The 19,693-nt window shown below is 38.7% G+C and overlaps 1 protein-coding gene and 1 non-coding gene across 2 annotated transcripts; one reads left to right on the top strand and one right to left on the bottom strand.

Annotated features, from left to right (window-relative positions):
* On the bottom strand, positions 1-107 carry LOC145771447 (U6 spliceosomal RNA). Its single transcript, XR_014289234.1, has one exon. It is a non-coding gene; the product is annotated as a U6 spliceosomal RNA (small nuclear RNA).
* A 1,779-nt stretch (positions 108-1,886) lies between these two features.
* On the top strand, positions 1,887-19,280 carry LOC145770263 (SCO-spondin-like). The gene is made up of 13 exons (XM_082581861.1): positions 1,887-2,042; positions 5,464-5,555; positions 6,038-6,171; positions 6,812-6,992; positions 8,875-9,002; positions 9,439-9,603; positions 10,347-10,646; positions 10,833-11,132; positions 11,607-11,906; positions 14,673-14,972; positions 16,726-17,190; positions 18,173-18,276; positions 19,078-19,280. The coding sequence occupies exons 1-13, from the start codon at positions 1,887-1,889 to the stop codon at positions 19,150-19,152; spliced, it is 2,700 nt and encodes an 899-aa protein (XP_082437987.1). The 3' UTR covers positions 19,153-19,280.
* The last annotated feature ends 413 nt before the right edge of the window (positions 19,281-19,693 follow it).

The following is a 19,693-nucleotide window of genomic DNA, read 5'->3' as shown; positions in this document are numbered from 1 at the left end:
TGACACATGGAACGCTTCACGATTTTGCGTGTCATTCTTGCGCAGGGGCCGTACTAATCATCTCAGTATCGCTCCAATTTTAGCATATGTACTGCCGAAGCAAGTAACCCAGTGATTTTCAACCGGTGTTCCGCGGAACACTGGTGTTCCGTGAAAGATCGTCAGGTGTTCCGCAAGAAATTTATTAGTTTGACTAGTGTTCCATGGAACACCGGTCGAAAATCACTCCTTTGACACAATTAATCCACACTCCTCGCGATCGCAAAAAGCAGCGCATTTCAGGTTGAAACGAAGAAAGTTTTAATTATTGCATCATAATATCAAAAATTATTGTATTAATTATTGCATCATAATATCAAGAGTAATTTTCGTCAGCAGAAACTTAGGGTTCAGATAAAGAACAGATTTCAAAATTTCTTCATGGAAATTCACATCATCCACAGAGTGTGTTCAGATCAATTGTGTATGGAGAATGCATTCGAATGCGTCGATTAAATGAAACTGAACCATATTACTTGAAGAGTTTAACTCGCTTGTACAATAAATGCATAGCCTCTGGCTTTAATAAAAAAATGACCAAAAGCATTATTGACTTGGCAAAAACTTGGAAATCTAGACTTGCACCGGAGAAGAAAACCAACGCAGACAAAAAAAGAATCATTTGGGCTTCCTCTTTTACGAACATTTTGACGCTTTCAGACAAAGAAAAGAAATTAAAATCTTCAGCCAGTATTGTCTTCAAAAGACCACCAACTATTGCATCTTATGTCACGACTTACAAGGATTTGGCTTTTTCAAATAAAAAAATTAAAAACATTGGATCTTCAAAAAGGTGCGGAAATTGTGCATTGTGTGGCGGTAGAAAAAACTTTTCTTGTATGGTCAGTGACACACACAGTCTTACATCGCAATCAGGAAAACTTTTTCGTCTTAAACAGAATTTGACATGTAAGAACTTTGGAATTTACGTAGCTACCTGCAAAATTTGCAAAGAGCAGTACGTTGGACAAACAAAAAATTCATTTTCTGCACGTTGGAACAAACATCGCTCCATTTGGAATTCGGGTAACTGCGGCAACTCCTCCGACAAAACCGACAGAACGGCACTGTTACAACATTACCAAAAAATACATACTGATGCTTCACTGGGAAATCTTCAATTATCAGACTGCTTTGAAGTCACGTTTGTAGAAGAACCAAACCCAATCAAACTTGACCACAAAGAAGAATTGTGGTATCAATTGTTAGATGCCAAAATAAATGTTCAAAAAATGTTTTTGCCTAAATTTAAATGAAAAACACTTGTGGGCCTACTATAGCACATTTGTTTGCTGTGCACTTCATGCAATTGCTCTGGTTAAGTTTTTTAGCAAAATCTCAATAATATCACTATGCATAGACAGTCAATACTTTTGATTTCATTGATTAGTTAATTGTTTTATTGTTATTTGCCTGCGTAATTGTTTTAGAACATCCATTAATTTTGTCAATTTCTTGATTATCGAATCGACAGTGTAGAAACTTATTAATTATCTTTTACTTCATTTGATAAAACTTGTAGACTCTTTTGGTTTTCATGCTATTTAATTTTACTTGTTACGTTTTCTTCATTAGTAATTACGTAGTAATAGATCATATAATTTGTTTCATTGTTTCCATGGTGGCGCAACATGCATTGTTACGTCATAATATCTAAACTTTTAACCTTTGAAGAATTTTTTATTATTATTTTTCTCTTGACAATATCAAACTGAAGATGCTTTAAAAGCGAAATCGATTTTTGATTAAAAAAATGAGGCTGGTACACTGTTTGTTGTGTTGAGCAACAGGACTATAGACTACAGATAAAGAACAGTTCCGATCTACCTTTGGAACGTTTTTGGGTGATGACTTCCAAGGAGTTTCCTATTGTGGCAAACAATGCTATTTTGACTTTGCTTCCATTTTCAACAACTTATCTGTGTGAGATGAGTTTTGCAAGCATGACTGCTATAAAAGTTAAAAAACGAGAAAAATTGAGAACTGTTGAGGAAGAGCTTCGCGTTTGTCTTTCTGCAATTCCTGCCCGAATATCAGCTTTGTGCTCATCCAAACAGGCCCAGATATCGCACTGAGAAAGCTGACAGCCAATAAATTGTTGTTGTGCTGTTTATATTATTGCATCATTATAAAATTTCGTTTGGTGTTCCGCAAGATTATTTTAATGCATAAACTGTTCCGTGGCTCAAAAAAGGTTGAAAAACACTGAAGTAACCTACTGCAAAATGTGGTTAATCAACAAATTCTTGCCACGCTGATAAGCACCGCAAGCGACAGTTGTCTATAATAAAAGAAAGAAGGTTTTATAGACTCTCACAAAAAGGATGAAAAATCAACTCATTGCTTTTTTAGAGGGAAGAAGACTCTTCATGAATTACGACAGAGTTGCGATTTTTCGATGATTTCCACAAGAGTTTGTTTCATGGTGCCTGGTTTCTTTTTTCTGTTATTAGAGCATATTTTTCGCTGATATGTTTGCAGGTCACTATTGTTGCCTGTATTGCGATGTGTCAAACATTTCCTTATTTACTGAAATTGTTAATTGCAAGATATCTTTTGTGAAGCGAAGTGACAATACCACTCTTGCGATAAATATTCTGATGAAACCGCTCGCTTCCGATCGTTATAAGTGCGCAAAACAAGTGGCCTCGTTTATTAGGCATTGTTAAAAAAGTCAAAAGTGTTGTAAAAGGAGCTTGGCCTGGCAGTAGCGTTGTTCGATTAATTTTGTTGCTGTGGAATTCTAACATAGCCTAAATATGAACAACATATAACTCTAGATACTGGGTACGAAATGCGTTCTTCTCTAGCATGAGAGTCAACCTATACCTAAAATTTTATTAGTGCGGCCCGCCACAGCCCTTCTTAGTTCCAAAGTGGCCCGCATGCAAAAAAGGTTGGTGACCCCTGCAGTGTAGAGTGTAGACTATGGAGACCGAAAGTAGGCTACGCTGGTTGGAAGCCATGCTAACGATTGTGTTCGATAAATTAGGCTGGCATCCTCATTATCTGTTTCGTTAGCGTATACACAATGTCAGCATCCATCATCACTATAAAAAGCGTTTAAAACAACTAAATAATTCGAGATCAAAAGCAGCTGCGATAGCGTGGTGAATAAGCTACTCAGTTGGGCTTAGGCATTTTTAAATTTGATTTTAAATGAGTAAGCAGTTATGAATCACAGGGCACAGCACTGGTGTGTTTATTTTAATGTTTGTTCTTTGATAAAAATTAAATGCCCCCCCCCGAAAATATTTGCTGGTTGCGGGCCTGTTTGTAGCGTAATATGAGATACAAGCAACAAATGTCTGGCGGTATTTTTGCGTGTTTATCCTTTGGCTTTTACTTCCTGTTTTAGTTAAAAGGTTTTTTTTTCTGCACGTCCTATGAAACATACAAATCAATCGTGGCAAAGGCGTGCGTCCCTGAAACTTTACAATTAAAGGTTGGTTAATGATGATTATTAGTTGGTTTTAATGGTTGGATGGACAGGCCAATTAAGAAAATTCTCTGCTTAATTTATCGAGTATCATCTTATCCCAAATTTATTGGTAGACCAGTAATCCGCAATTCTAATCAGAGAATTACGGTTGTTATACAAAGGAGAGAAATTGTCCACATATTAAATTTCATAATCGGCAAGTTTTATTTGATCATAAATGACCTAGTGTTGGTACATTTAACCTAAAACTTTAGATTTCAAGATTTATTTTTAAATAAGCTGGAAAGCACTTCAACAATGCAAACATAACTGAAACACGGAAAAGTATTTCCTTCATCGACCTAACTTGTTTATAAATTTCATTATACTCCCCAGACACCGAATTCCGTCATTTTTAGCAGGTTTTGCTGTCTACTCTAGTTCATCGTTATTGTGCAGTGGTGACTACTACCAATTCTCACTCGTCCATTGATCAATGGCGCAAATGTTAAAACGTAATGAATAGTCGCATGGTTTGCTCTACAGCAGTTGAGATCTTCAGCAATCTGTTTCCATCTTGCATTACAATCAAGATGTCATCACATCATTTCTCGACTTACCCGACGTATCATCACTGCGTTATATATGCAAGAAAGATCACAATCGGTGTCGTTTTTAAATCTTTCGTATGACCTTACCTGGAATCAAACCCAGATCTACCAGAGATAAAGCCAAGAGCAATAACCACTCAGCCACTGAGCTGGTTGTCATGCAATAAATGAAGTGGCACTTTTGATTCATCCTGATCTAACTTATTGTCAAATCTAATAAAGTCAATACTTATTTATGGCACACACATGACTCTCGTGACATTAGATATAATTAAAAGCAAATAGTTTTCTTATCTTTGTAGCTTAAGCTAAAACTTTGAGAGTAAAACTGAGATTGATACAATTAACATTAATGTAATTTAGGGTGTCAGCATTCACTCCAAGAAGAAGTCCGCTTTAAAAGAGCAGCCCTAACAGAAGCAGATGTGACTGCAGGACTTCGAGCTTATTTCACGGCGTGTATGAACTTTATGGTGAGAGCTATACGTACTTTACTAAGAGTAAATTTAAATCAATTCGATCAAACTTTTGAAAATTTTTTATTGTAATTAATGAAGAAACCATTAAAGATGGTTTTCATCATTGGTCAATGCAATTGTTGGTACAACAGATAAGATACTTTTGGGGTCTTCGAGGGTAGGGAATCCAAAAATACAGTCCATTTTCACGTACCAAATATGTTATGTTTCTTACTGAAGCTATAGCGAAAGAAGAAACAGATTTGATACTGCAAAACGAACGTTATTTTCAAACTCAACGACCCAAATTTACCCTAGAAACAATTTTTTTGTTCATGCACCAGAATGTTGATTCAAATTGTTGACCTGGGTAATTACCAAAATACTAGCAAATAATATTAATTGATTTCATACCACTTGGATCAGACCCGGATTTAGGGGGGGGTGGCGCAAAAAAAATTGTTTTTCACTGGGGCCCCCCGATCTAAAAGTGCCCAGGGCCCCCCATCAGCTAAATCAGGCCCTGACTTGGATGCAAATTGGCGTCAATTAAATGTCTCCATAATTGGCGATTTTCAGTTAGGCTAACTGTCGCAGTTCTTCCGGGCTGTGCTTTGTGATTGTCATGTCAGTTTAAAATACAAACATAAGCAGTTTGGTCTAGCCCTCATTGCCAGCGTTGAACTGAACATATTTTGGAATAAGCCTTGCGATACTGATTAGAGCACGGAAGAACCTATCACGGTGCTATATTAAAGTCATCTAATTAATTGTTACGAATAGTTGAAGAGTAACCCAGAGAGATAAAGCACGTAGCCTAAATGTCCTTTTTTTCTCCTGTTTCGTTTTTTTTGCTGCCGTCTTTGATTCTAAAACGTCCAAAACATAAACTTGTCCACCACTATCCAACGTATGTCATTTATTCTTGGTATAGGTTCCCGATTCAAACTATGATTGGTCTACCACTGTGGACTATACTGTTCTAGAGAGCTTGTGGCATTTGAACACTGGATCAGTTTATTGCAGGTATTTCAGCATAGCAGTAGAACTACATAAATTGCAAGCTGTAGCCTACAATTTATTATGATATCATATATAGGCTATTATATTATCATAATTTTTGTTTCAGCACACATTATTGTATTACTAGTCTACTGGAACTAACATTTTACTTCGCATAATAGTATCACACTGAGCTGATAGAAATCAAATTTTGAAAATTCTGTACAATTCATGTGGGTTAGGTTTTTCTTTGGAATGTTAATCAACCGCTTTTAGACATTCTTCATCATGTGTCTAAATACTTTAAATAGCCTGTAGAGCGAAAACCATTTTGTATCTACAATATTGTGTGACACGTTATAAGCTTATAGTAATTTTACTAAGCCTATACTGCTCGCATAGGCTTAATTACTATTAGGCCTAGTATTGTAAACAAACCCAACAAATTGTTTTTATTTAATATTTACAAAAATTTAATTGTTTACTTTGAAATCGAATACTTGCAGCGCCTCTGGTGGGGGATCTACTCGGGAGTGCTGGCAAGAAAAAATAGCTAGCTACCTTGTCCCAGAATCGAACCTGTTGTATCCTGCTCGTACGTGCATAGCGCATTACTCAGAAGATCAACCACTTGAGGAAAGTAGGAGATAATTTGCTGACACTTGCAACATTTACAAGAAAAACATATAAATAAATAACAATTCATTGCACCACATCTAATTATAGCCCTGACTAGGCCCTATAACTAGGCCCTATAACTAGGCCCTATAACTAGGCCCTATAACTAGGCCCCTGACTAGGCCCTATACCCTTCTTTTTAGGATTAGTGCTTCTGCCTATATGGCTTTGTTGTTGATTTATGTTATTTCTTTGCGTGTCTTTTGCTTCCGCCCAGATAGCTCAGTTGGTTCGGGAGCGACTTCTAAAACGACGAATCTTCAAGATCAAGCGGCGCTGGTTCGACTCTCGGGGTGTGCACTTGAGCACGCATTCTAAGGATTGCTCTCCATTCAGCGGCACCTAATGGATGAAATAATTTTCCGGCAACAAAACTTCAACTGTCGGATACTTCACTTTTTCAATCTCGGTGACCGGGCCTGCGTCAGTGATTCAAAGCCTCTAGTCTACTACAAGTATGCGAAAATGCCAGGATTAAGCTCTGCAAGAAGCTTTCCTAGTCCGGGAATCAAGATTCAATCAATTTTCGTTTTTAAAGTTATAGCTAATCTTACTGTATCTGCGTTTGTTTCCTCTTGTAAATCCAATATTCTACCTCACAGATCGCTATCAGCATTTGATCAGTCGGACTAAACGACAAATCCCGACTAAACCCAGACACAACTATTACGAGACTGAGCTCCCTAGGTACGCTGACTGTGTGATGATGGATGGGCCGAGGATATCGCAAAGACCTGATTTCGAAAGATTGTCGTTTTTCATACGAAACGACACTAGAGATCCGTAAGTAGTATTAACATTGCTTTTAGCTTGGTGCTCGTCTACTTTTTTTCTCTCTGTCACGCGTGACAGTGATACAGCTGTCGGCTGCATAGCCGTTGTGGGGGCCTGGAACGGCAATCGAAAGGGCGCCGGTTCGACACCGCTCAAGAGCATGCGGCTGTGTCTCTGGCAGGACACTTGAAGACATGCCTGAAGGTAGACACGAAGATTGGCTTCCTTGCTTTCCCATCCACTTAATCTAAATCTTCAACCACCGGGTGTAAGCCTGGATACGACAAACAAGTGATACAGCTCTTTACCTAACATCGAAATGCAGCTTAAATTACAAAAAGTCCAATTAAAAAAGGCTGTGTTTTTCAATGTTATTTTAAAGTTGCTATTGTTGTCGGTCAAATTAACTATCAATGCGAACAAGTAACAACTACCATCAGAGATGGGCGTGATCTTGATCTTGAAGATCACAAGTGATCTTGATCTTGAAGATCACAAGTGATCTTTATCTTGAAGATCACAAGATCACATTTATTTTGGTGATCTTGATCTAAGATCACTTTTTTTTGTGTGATCTTGATCTTGAAAGTCAATAAGATCAAGATCACTTTGAAATTTAAGTTGACCTACTACATATTATAGAGACATTTTTTTTGAACTGGTACTGTACGGAGTAGCCTAATTAATGGTAACTACTACCATTTAGCTACTGCTAATATGACTCTTGCGTCTAATAAAAATCGATTTGAAGTCTCAATCGAGTTTGGTTAGTGTTGCCATTTCAAAATTGAAAAAGCTTTCTGTGGTAACCTAGCCCACGACTGTCCATCAAAGAATGACAAAAAATGACTAAAGTTTGTTTACATATCTGTTTTGTGAATTCCAAAAACTTGTTTGCTTTCGTTGATCCAATCTTAGATGTTTGAAAAGTTTAAGTGAGCGATGATAAAAAAAATTTACTCTACAGTATAGTCGACTTTGGTCACGTGAAGTGGCTTATTGCACACTCCACACTGCAGTGCACCAACCAGACTGAGAATTGTTTAGGATAATATAGGTTAAAAATAAAAAATAGTACATAAAATGTGTAAATAGATGCTATCCTTTTTTATATAGTTTTTGATTTTGTTTGAAACGGTTTATAGAGAGCCGAACCAGCGCTGTTCGATCTTGAGGTTTCTTTCTCAAGTGATCTATTGGAGAACTATTCCATTAGATACAAATCAAAACAACCATTTGCGCCTACCTCTATCAGAGCTGGATGGTCTGAAAGCCCTTGATGAAGATAGAACTGTATAGCAGCTCAAATTATGCGCAGGCATCCAATACGGGCGGACTATACACGACCGAAGTAGTCCAAAAATAACCCTCGGCCTTGAGGTTGCAAACTTACGATCCTACTCAAACTACAGCAACGATTGATGATAGCAACAGTCATTAACTTTCCACAGTTTTTAGGCCAGTGCTCGAGTAGTTAAAAACAAAAGTTTGCAATACCAATCACCTTTAACTAGATTGCTTACGAGTCAATTTTTTTTGCACCCTCATCGATCAAAAACTACATTTTTTCAAGTAGGCCTACCACAAAAGTGATCTTGAAAGTGATCTTGATCTTCAAGATCACGATCTTGATCTTGATCTTCAAGATCACACTGTTGGGTGATCTTGATCTTCAAGATCACCAATACCGGTGATCTTGCCCATCTCTGACTACCATAATATCTGAAAAGATGATTTGTAGTCGGCCAACAAAACTTGAAAATAACGAGCAAATAGTCTTTCATTGCCTCGAAGCTGCACTACTTTTCTCATTGTACTGAATAGTAGTGCAACTTGGAGCAATGAAGAACCTTGTCCTCGCCAAAATCATCAATCATATCGCTTGAACTAGATGCGATGCTGGGCCGATGGAAATGCGAACGGACCCTAGGTGGCCCTACAGGTTCGTAGCATTAACAAGATCAGACGCTTCATTGCGGAGGCCACTTCAATTCTGTGGAAGGCAATTTTTTCCATCGCGTGAGTAAAACCTAAAATCAACAATCACTTGATAATTTGACAATGACGATTGTTAGACTGCAGTAGTTTTTTTGATGTAAGCAATGATGAGAAGTTTGGTTGGTTCGGTTGGTTTTTAAATCTTCATCCTCGGACTGACAAAACCTTGACAGGTTATTCCTGGTAGTTTCGCATACTTGCAGAGGCTCTTGACGCAAGGCCGGATACCGAGACTGACAGAGTAAAGTTTCCGATTGTTGAAGTGTTGTTGCCGGGGAATTATTCCATCCATTAGGTGCCGTTGAATGGAAAGCAGTTCTGACACGTGTTGCTCAAGCCACACCCCGAGCCGAACCAGTGCCACGTGATCTTGAGTCGGGCGCCTAACCACTGAGCTAACGGAGCAGATGTGTTTAACTTGTTTGTATTAACAATCTCTAACACCTTTGTTTCCCAGCTTCGTATTGGACCTCTTGGAGCAGGTTTAAAAAGTGTGGATTAAACTGTCTGCAATCTCGCACAAGAACGTGCCGCTCCGGATCTAATTCAAAAGTAATTAGCAACGACTGCAAGGGGCCTTCCAGGGACACTCGCTTATGCTCCGGGGGTTTGTGTAGAAACGGTGAGCAGTTTAATGTTGGTGGCTGTTCTGTGTCGTTTTTAAGAGCATTACAGCCTATACCCTGAGTTTGCTGGTACCCGGTCAGTTGATCGACAGGACAATTGGTCGACAGACATTAGGTCGACAGGACGTTTGGTCGACAGGACGTTAGGTTGACTGAACGATTTATTTTAGGGTTAGGGTTAGTTAACTAACCTTAACCCTAACTCTAACCCTAACCCTAAAATGAATCGTTCTGTCGACCTATCGTCCTGTCGACCAAATGTCTTGTCGACCAAACGTGCTGTCGACCAAATGTCTGTCGACCAATCGACCGTACACCAGTTTGATAGTGGTAAACATTCTAATCCTGGCAAAATAATTGTTGTAACAAAAATCAACTGTGCCGGTATTTTGTTGTTAGATCGATTGAAAATGTGGCCGAAAGCTCTTTATCTACAGATTGTCTTTCAACGCATAAAACCTTAAATACTCCACTATGTATACAGTCACCACTTCTAGTGGCAGTAGTGTATCTGTGAGTGTTGCATCCATGAATTGTGCTGTACTCTCTGTTATACTAACAACATTAAGAGAGTGCTCGTTAGGATCAAAATGGCTGAAAAGCATGAAGAATATAAACAGAATGTTGGCTATGCAGGTGAATTCAAAATGCATGGACTCTCGAGGGTTCTAACAGTTATGTCTTGTTTGCTGAAGAAGAAGCCACTTTTGTTTGTAAAACGTGTAATTACTTTTTGCAGTTCAATCCTGGACAAGATGGACCAAATGGAGTGCTTGCATTCCACCTTGCGGTGAAGGAAAACAAACAAGATCTAGAAGATGTCTTTACTCGAATAATATTGAGGGCAACAATTGTGAGGGGAGTAGACTTGACACAAGGCCTTGTCGTGGAAAAGGACGATATTCAGAATGGACAAAGTGGGATACTTGCACCAGCCAGTGCACACAAGAAAGAATGAAAATCTGCGAATTAAACGGAGAACAATTTAACGTCATACCACAAGAGCGTCCATGCAGACACGGAAGATGCCATAGAATAGGTAAAAAAGTTTTTCAACACTTACATGTAAAAAAAAATGATGGAATAACAAAAATTCAACACATAGACTATTGAGTGTTTCGTAAACTACATTGCTATCATCTTTAGTACTCAGATTGACGTTATACTTGATTGCTGAATAAGAAAACAGTGTCAGTTTTGAAACGTTTTGTTATTATTTTTGCAGTTCAATCGTGGACTCGATGGACCGAATGGAGTGCTTGCATTCCACCTTGCGGTGAAGGAATACAAACAAGATCTAGAAGATGTCTTTACTCGAATAACATTGAGGGCACCAATTGTGAGGGGAGTAGACTAGATACAAGGCCTTGTCGTGGAAAAGGACGATATTCAGAATGGACAAAGTGGGATACTTGCAGTAGCCAATGTTCACAAGAAAGAGTGAAAATCTGCGAATTGAACGGAGATCAATTCAACGTCATACCTCAAGAGCGTCCATGCAAACACGGAAGATGTTCTAGAATAGGTGAAAAAGTTTTTCAACATTTAACATGTAACAAAAATCTGTTAGAATAAACAGACGCTGACCCTGGGCTGTACTCTATTAAACGTTTAGTCCAAAGTACCCAAGTCCCTAACGGCGGAGCAGGCGGAGGAAGTCAATCAAGCGCAACGACTGTGAAGGCGGATGAAGGCTGCAGCATGTCACCAGCTCCAATCGTCTTGGCTTGCCATTTGACAAAGCTGATGGCCTTGTCAAGTTTATGTGTGCTTGTTGAGTGTGCGCCATCGAGTCCACGTTAATCAACCCACGCACAGGCGTCTTCGCAAGACTTATTGCGAGGACTATCATCCTCGAAAACGAGTAATAGCCATCACATCACATTAAGCGTTTCAAAAATTACTTTCCTATATTCATTAGCACTTAAGTATTCAAATTCATGCTTGATGAAGGAGAAAACGGTTTCGTTTGTGAAATGTGTGGTTATTATTTTTGCAGTTCAATCCTGGACACGATGGAGCGAATGGAGTGCTTGCATTCCACCTTGCGATGAAGGAATACAAACACGATCTAGAAGATGTCTTTACTCGAATAATATTGAGGGCGACGATTGCAAAGGAAGTAGGCTGGACACAAGGCCTTGTCGTGGAAAAGGACGATATTCAGAATGGACCAAGTGGGATACTTGCACCAGCCAGTGCACACAAGAAAGAGTCAAAATCTGCGAATTAAACGGAGATCAATTCAACGTCATACCACAAGAGCGTCCATGCAGACAAGATAGGTGCTCTGGAATAGGTGAAAAAGTTTTTCAACATTCATCATGTAAAAAACTGTTGAAATTACTCACGAAATATTTCATAAGCATAATCATTTTAAGCTCACTTGCACAGTGTATAGGATAAGCATTTATTATAATTATCTTTATGTTTGGGTGATGCTCTTTGCTTCACGTGAACTATTTGTAAACCATCCTATTGTATCTAAAACTTGCCTTAAAAGTTCTAACTAAGAATTGTAAACAGGTTTGAACTTAATATTACGAACCATCTCGTATAATTATATTTATAAAGTTCTAACTATATTCATGTGTTTGAATTGAATTCTCAAGTCTAAGTAGTTCGATGACACTTTTTTTCAGTCGAGATATTGTAAGGGGATCTCCTTGTGAGGGGATCTTATAATGAAGAGATTAAAGAGATTTTATTGTAAACGGCTAAATACACAAGAACTACCGGACAATGTTAGCTGCCGTGTTGTTAGAGTTCTGGTTACTGCAATTTCATTCATGTTGGCAAAACAAAACGAGATCTTAAATCTCGCAACCCATTCATGGCCGGTGTCCTTTTAAAAGGACATCGTTTTGAATGCATCAGTATTGCATCATCTTATTTTGATTGAATCATTTTGGACTTGCTAGTAGTTGTTTAGGGTCTGTTTTGGAAGGTGTTGATAAACATTTGCGAACAACGTACTTTTTCTGAATTTTGTGAAAGTTTGAAAATTGTTGAAAAAAGAGAAGAGCCGGATGAAGTAAAGTGAGGAGGAACATGCATGTTTTATTGCCTACTGATAATAGATATGAATTATGTCTCTTCATCGTTTTACACTTTATAATATTGTGCTTCCTACTACACTCTAATTTGTGTAAGGTTTTGCTTCTTTTATTTGTTTATTTTGCTTTATATTTATTGTTGCCTTTTAAAAGGACACCGGCCACATGGCCACATTTTTTTGGTTGTTTGTAACACTGTCAAAGAATATTGAACATCGTGTAAAAGCAGCACATTGTGCCTATGAAAGACTTAACCATCGTGTTTTCAACAACAATGCTATATTTATCCGCACAAAAATTATGGTCCTCCGGGCAGTCGTTCTATCCACTCTTCTCTATGCTTGTGAAACCTGGACATTATACCGCCGTTACATCAAACGTCTTGAAAATTTTCAGCAGAGGAAACTGGGTCAAATGCTAGGCACTCGTTGGGAAGATTGTCTCACCAAAGATGCAATCCTTGATCGCGCTAGGTTGCAGTTCAGAAGCCACCATATTGCAACACTGCCTTCGCTGGACAGGACATGTTATGAGAAGAAACAACGAGGAGGGACAACTAGAGACAGGAAACCCCCCCCTCCAGAAGACCAAGAATGAGATACAAAGATCAGCTGAAAGTCTCCCTCAACCATGCAAACATTGATCTGGATTCATGGGAAAACCTTGCTAGTGACAGATTACTCTGGAGAAAAAGATCTAAGGAAGGCACGGAAATTTTCGAAAAAAAAAATGATACAAAAAGCCCAAAAAAAACGAACACTAGAAATGTTAAAACTACCACGTCCCTCCCTCTATACAATCCTTACCCCCCATACAATGTGACTTTTGCCCACGTCTTTTCCATCATATACTGGCCTCCAAAGCCATATATGACATCACCATCCAAAGCCAAATTTGATTTGATGACAAAACCAATTCTCGGTCACGAGCTGGAGCCGACGACTGTCAGTGGCGTATCGCTATGGTTTATGCCGCCCGCGGCGGACCATGATTTTGCACCCCTGAACGCGTGAAGTAGGAACCAGCAAATAGAATACGAGCCAAATCCATTTCAAAAAAGATTTTGACTATGCTTTTTTGTTTACGTTTAAAAATATTCTACTGCCACAAGCTTCCGACCGAGGGGGAGACTGCCAACTGGGGGGGGACACCCCCCCACTAGCTATGCCGATGGTTACCGTGAATATAATATGTTCATATAATAACTTTGAACGTCTTTCAAGAAAGATCTGACAAATTTCTATCGAAACAAACACCTTCTTATGGGTATCGCGAGATTTACATTTGACTATGTGGGCGGTGTCCTTTTAAAAGGCAAACAAAAAAATGCATCAAAAAAGCAAAAATGATCAAATTTTATTAAACTAATTCAAAAGTTATGACAATACAACTTTGTGGCTGAAATATTTCCTAAAAAGAGCAACGGGAACTTGTGGCGGCTTTTAATGGGTTAATACAAACGCACAAAAGAGCTTTGAAATACCTTCCTCTTGAAAAAAACTTTTTTAGGATTCTTTCTGGTTTGATAAACACGCCATTCCGATAACATTATTATAAAAATGTATTACAAGTTTTAATACAAAATTAATTTTCAATTATATGCTACTTTGCAAGCAGCAACTTAGTTACAGAGAAATGGAAAAGCACAAGAAGAATGCCAACTAATATATGCACAAATATCATAATGCACACAAAATCTCAAACAGCTTTGTCTCTATTTGCTACCATCATCAGTGCCGGCAGCGTAGCCCCTATGTGGGCCTTGTATCTGTCAACTGTGTACTGTGTAGTGATCTCTATTGCGCCAACAATATTATGAGAGTGTTGGCTGAAACGCTTGACTAATGTGGCCAAAATGGAGTAGCCTACAATCCAAAATAGGCTACACCTCAGCTTATAAATTACCAAGGTTTCAAAAACTACATTGTTATATTTAAAGTGTTTCGCTTAATACTTTATTACTGAGAAAACGGTTTCGTTTGTGAAATGTGTGGTTATTATTTTTGCAGTTCAATCCTGGACACGATGGAGCGAATGGAGTGCTTGCATTCCACCTTGCGGTGAAGGAAAGCAAACAAGATCTAGAAGATGCCTTTACTCGAATAACACTCAAGGAGACGATTGTGAGGGGAGTAAGCTAGACACAAGGCCTTGTCGTGGAAAAGGACAATATTCAGAATGGACAAAATGGGATACTTGCACCAGCCAGTGCACACAAGAACGTGTCCGTATCTGCGAATTAAACGGAGTACAATTCAACGTCATACCACAAGAGCGTCTATGCAGAGATGGGAGATGCTCTAGAATAGGTGAAAGAGTCTTTTAATAATATGTAAAAAAAAAACTATTGAAATTGTTCTTGAAACATTTTACAATCTTAGGTGTTTGATGTTTAGTCATATAGTGTGTAGCATAAGTATAGCCGTAGAAAATAGGGATTCAGGGGGAACAGTAGCACTCCACTACAAAAAAAACGTCGTGAATTTCAGGAAAAAATGTTCAGTTATTTGGGCAAACCATAAAATGTTGCGTTTTTATAAATATATTTGCAAAGACAAAATTTGGGGAATTTTAATTTGCACCCCTTAAATATTTTATTCTCTTACGGCTATAAGCAAAACATATATCTTTTGGGTGAAGCTTTGCGGTTAACATGGACTAATCTAAAATCGTCATAATGTATCTAAACTTCAAGTGGAGTAGTTGTGCGTTTAAATTCAACTATAGTCAAATCTTTATACCATAAATGCTATTAAAGTGCTCAATGCTAAGCAGAAAAGCCAAGCAGAGCAAATCACATCAAATTCTGTTATCCTACTATTTTCTACTATCCTCTAGGTCAGTGGTTCTTAACCTTATTGGGGCCGTGAACCCCCAATTTCTACGATGGCAGGCTTGTGGACCCCAAATATATACAAAATGTATTGATACATTTTTTATGCAAGAGATAAATAAAACGAACCTGGATTTTTAAAAGGTCGGTTACTTTCACAAGCACATAAACATCTTCAAACGAAAAGCTGTTTCTGCCGTAAAGTTCATTTTGTGTTTCATCTCAATTGTGGAGTCTAGGTCAATGCCTTTCAACCCGTGGGATGGTACGCACTTGTGCAGATGAAAAAATTGTAATGCGGATGACAATAGCAATAATTTTCGTTTGTAGTTGTCAATGGCGTAAAACAAATATTCTTCACGTTTCAAATGCCAATGAGGTCTTGCCACCTTGCTTAGAGCAGTAGCGAGGAAATCCAATCGAGTTGCATTTTAAGCCGGTGATTCTCAAAGTTTATTCAACGCCAAACTCTCAAACATTTATGTGGTTTCGCAACGCAACAACAATGGATTTGCCCATAGCCTACATTACCAACCTTTTTGTTGCGATATGTTATCAAGAGAAAGTGAGCAGTGTGTCAATAATTGTACAGTATTAAATCGGTAGCCTACTTTTGGTAAGAAACGCCATTGAATGTACCTGTTTTATCTTTTCTTTCATCTCGGATCAAAAACATGCACTGAGCTAAATTCACAAAATGTTTGAGGTTAATATATTGCTCTGGTTTGTTACTTCATGAAATTATGAGGGACGCTCTACAAATTTTGCACGACGCATCAGGGCAGTGGTTATTAATCTTTTTTTTCAGCGCCCCCTTTCAGAGATTTCCATATTCTGGTGCCAATCATAATGTAAGGGCTGTGTTAAAGCTTATAAGTGATGCAATGATGTTGTATCGAATTCTGCATTGTTGCGTTTTATGATTAGGAAACGACCACGTTTTAAAATCGAATGAGTTAAGCTTCAGACCAGACAAAGCGCATTATCACAACTATATAAACATCACATTAGATAAAGCTCACATTACGAACATTCCATAAAAGAAGGTTTCATATAGAGTAGACTTAAAGGCCAGTAGCCTAAGCCTAGGCCTATAGGCTACAGCTACGGCATCTACCAATACAATTTAGAATTGAGGGTTTTAACCATACGCTGCATTTTAAGTACGTCTGCTTACTTGGTAATGGAATGTTTTTCAGTGAATAGTTTTTTCTAAAAAATGTTTTCAGATTTGATATGGAGTGCTTGGGGCAGCTGGGGTTCCTGTTCGGCTTTGTGCGGCCGAGGGACCCAAACCAGGTCAAGAACATGCATGTCACGCCCAATCGACAGTGGTCAAAGACCCAATTGTCGTGGACCACGTACGGATCGCCGCCCGTGTACAGGGCAACGTATTTCAGCCTGGAGTAAATGGAGCTCTTGTTCGGTGCGCTGCAGACGCACGAGGTCCAGGTCTTGTCTTAGTACAAACATTATAGACAGACAAACGGAATTTTGTCGTGGAGGGTTGTGCCCTAAGGGATACAGCTGGGGTAAGTGGTTGCCTTATGGGCCTTGTTCCAAGTCATGTGGAGGAGGAAGGCAAGTTAGAAGTCGTCATTGCATTTTGAAGGAATTGAACAATTCCAGGGGAAACGCAAGATTTTGCAAAGGTGGACGAAATACCTCAAATCGTGCTTGCAATACTAGATCTTGTAAGTAAAAAAACACAAATTAAACTTCAACATGATGTAACTTATAACCTACAGAGTGTGTTGTTGGGTAAAATGGTTGCTTGCGTTTATTTTTTTACCCTAAACAAGTTTATTGTGCCATTTTACTGAATTTAAAATTAAGTCTTCAAAAGCAGAGAATTGCGAAAAAAGCATTCTCAATTCTCGACGGCTTTGCCTATAACTTATATGGATATATGTCGGCAGTCAACGCTCTTTTAGATTAGCTCTTGTTAATGCTGATGTTTTGTAAGGAACTGCAACTTTAATTTTACTATTTTCATCACCACAACAGCCAAATGAAAAGCTAGGGGTTAAGCACGGTAGCTACCTCTTTTCCTATTTAAAGAGTGTGTGACATCATCACAATGGTGTAATATTACTGCCCTGGTCAAGCTAATCAAAAAAATAAAGAACCCAAAATGTAGATGCTAAACTTATGTTCAGGAAAAGTTTCAAAACCTAAACTATCTTCATTGTTATTAAATAAAAATAATCTCTTGTGCCCCTAAGTTTTAAATTTAGAATAAAAAACTGGTTTTAGCCCAATTTTAGTTTTGTTGATTCGATTTCAGATTCGATTCGTTTTGTTGATTCTATTAAAATTTACAACCTCATCTTTGGATACGGTACTGATTGGTTGGTTTTGAATCTTCATCCTCAGAGTGACAAAGTCTTGATAAGTTATTCCTGGTAGTTTTACATACTTGTAGAGGCTCTTGAAGCAGGGCCGGTCACCGAGATTGACAAAGTGAAGTTTTCCACTTGTTGAAGTGTTGTTGCATGGGAATTATTCCACTCACTTGGTGCCGCTGAATAGAGAGCAGTCCTGAAAATGCGTTGCTCAAGCACACACCCCGGGAGTCGAACCAGCACCACGTGATCTTGAGCCCGACGCGTAACCACTGAGCTATCGGGGCGGACTACTCTCAACAAAGACAGTGAAAGGATCTTTTTCTTGCAGGCACTTCTTGGAGCCCTTGGTCTTCCTTTGGAAGATGTCAACTACCTCGTGGTAAATTCTGCGGCTTGGGAAGACAACGAAGGACTAGAATCTGTAAAAATCCCGTAAGTATCTCTTCAAGCAATGTGAGCAAAGAAGATTTATCGTTAAAGACCTAAAAAATAAGTGATATGCTCTATCGCGAGTAGACTAAACCTTTTTCAAATGAAAAAATGGTTGGTTTGAATCAGGGGGAGCCTATCTACAACTAGTTAAAGATATCCCTGCTTTGAATGTTTATCCTCTGACTGACAAAGCCTCTGACAGGTTATTCTTGGAAGTTTGGCAGACTTGTAGTGGCTTTGAACCACTGACGCATATCGGGTCAACGAGGCTGACAGAGTAAAGTTTTCAATTGTGTTCTTCTTATTTGTTTGGACCTTCTTCGCCACTCCAGGGGTTGAGGGGCTCTGTCTTTTACCACTCTTGGGCGGTGGAGGCAACGCGGTCTAAATGTTCTTGGAGGGAGAACAATCACCTTCACGCAGTTTCCCTGTAAGTAACATCATAAAATTGCGAAATGAAGACTGCCAAAACAGAACCTCGACCCGGAACGCGCAGCTACACCGAAGTGTTGTGTTCTGTGAATTAATCCATCAGATGACCCTGAATGAAAAACAGTCCTGAAATGCGTTGCTCAAGCACGCACCCCAATTGCAAAAAAGTTGACAAATAAAGGATATTTTTGATTTACATAGCAATAACAATTCTACTGAAGTGATGGCTTTTGACTGTATTCTTGTACTATCTATTGACTGCGTATCCTTGTACTATCTATCGACTGTATTCTTGTACTGTCTAGCCTATTGACTATCTATCTACTATCTATTGACTGTATCCTTGCACTATCTCGTTGTTTCACACAGACTCGCACTACCCGATGCAGAGGACGAGGAGACAACACACGATCTTGCAGGATACGATGCCCTGTTGTTTCGTGACCTCCATGAAAGATTCATTAAGCGTGAAGTTGACCAGCGAATCACGTGACCACTGTTAAAGTTTCAAACAAGCGAAAGAATGACTGGTCTGTGACGTGCTGACTATACTGTGGTTTAATTGAATAAATTGCAATACGTACAACACCAATAGACTTGGTAGGCAAACCCGCAGCGCAAAAAATAGTGATAACAGAAGTAGATACTCCACTGACCTTAACAAAAGCTAGAAATTTTAAATCACGGAGAGCGTGCTTTTGACTTATCCGCCAAGTTCTATGGTCATGTGAGTTGAACACCTAAGTGCCTGAATACGACAGAGACCACCTGCACCATCAGACACCCAATAACTAGCCTACGATGCAGGAGAGGCTACATTAAACTTTAACGACAACCTCAAGTTTCCTCCGCTTGTGCAACTGGCCGTGACAATAGGCTACTAGAAAAATTAGCATTTTTTTACATAATTCTACGTCTGCAAATGTGAATTCAGTATAAAAATGTTACTAGCTGGAGGAAACACAGCCTTTGATATCATTAGACT

Source organism: Aplidium turbinatum, chromosome 5 (assembly GCF_918807975.1).
Source record: "Aplidium turbinatum chromosome 5, kaAplTurb1.1, whole genome shotgun sequence".
Lineage (NCBI taxonomy): Eukaryota > Metazoa > Chordata > Ascidiacea > Aplousobranchia > Polyclinidae > Aplidium > Aplidium turbinatum.
This window is presented reverse-complemented; position numbering and strand designations above follow the sequence as displayed.

Excerpts from the sequence above, each read along its gene's own strand:
- LOC145770263 (XM_082581861.1), top strand. The coding sequence starts at position 1,887 with ATGACTTCCAAGGAGTTTCCTATTGTGGCAAACAATGCTATTTTGACT. Across the intron at positions 2,043-5,463 it reads CTGTTGAGGAAGAGCTTCGC|GTTCCCGATTCAAACTATGA; the intron begins GTTTGTCTTTCT and ends TTCTTGGTATAG. Across the intron at positions 9,003-9,438 it reads AAGGCAATTTTTTCCATCGC|CTTCGTATTGGACCTCTTGG; the intron begins GTGAGTAAAACC and ends TTTGTTTCCCAG.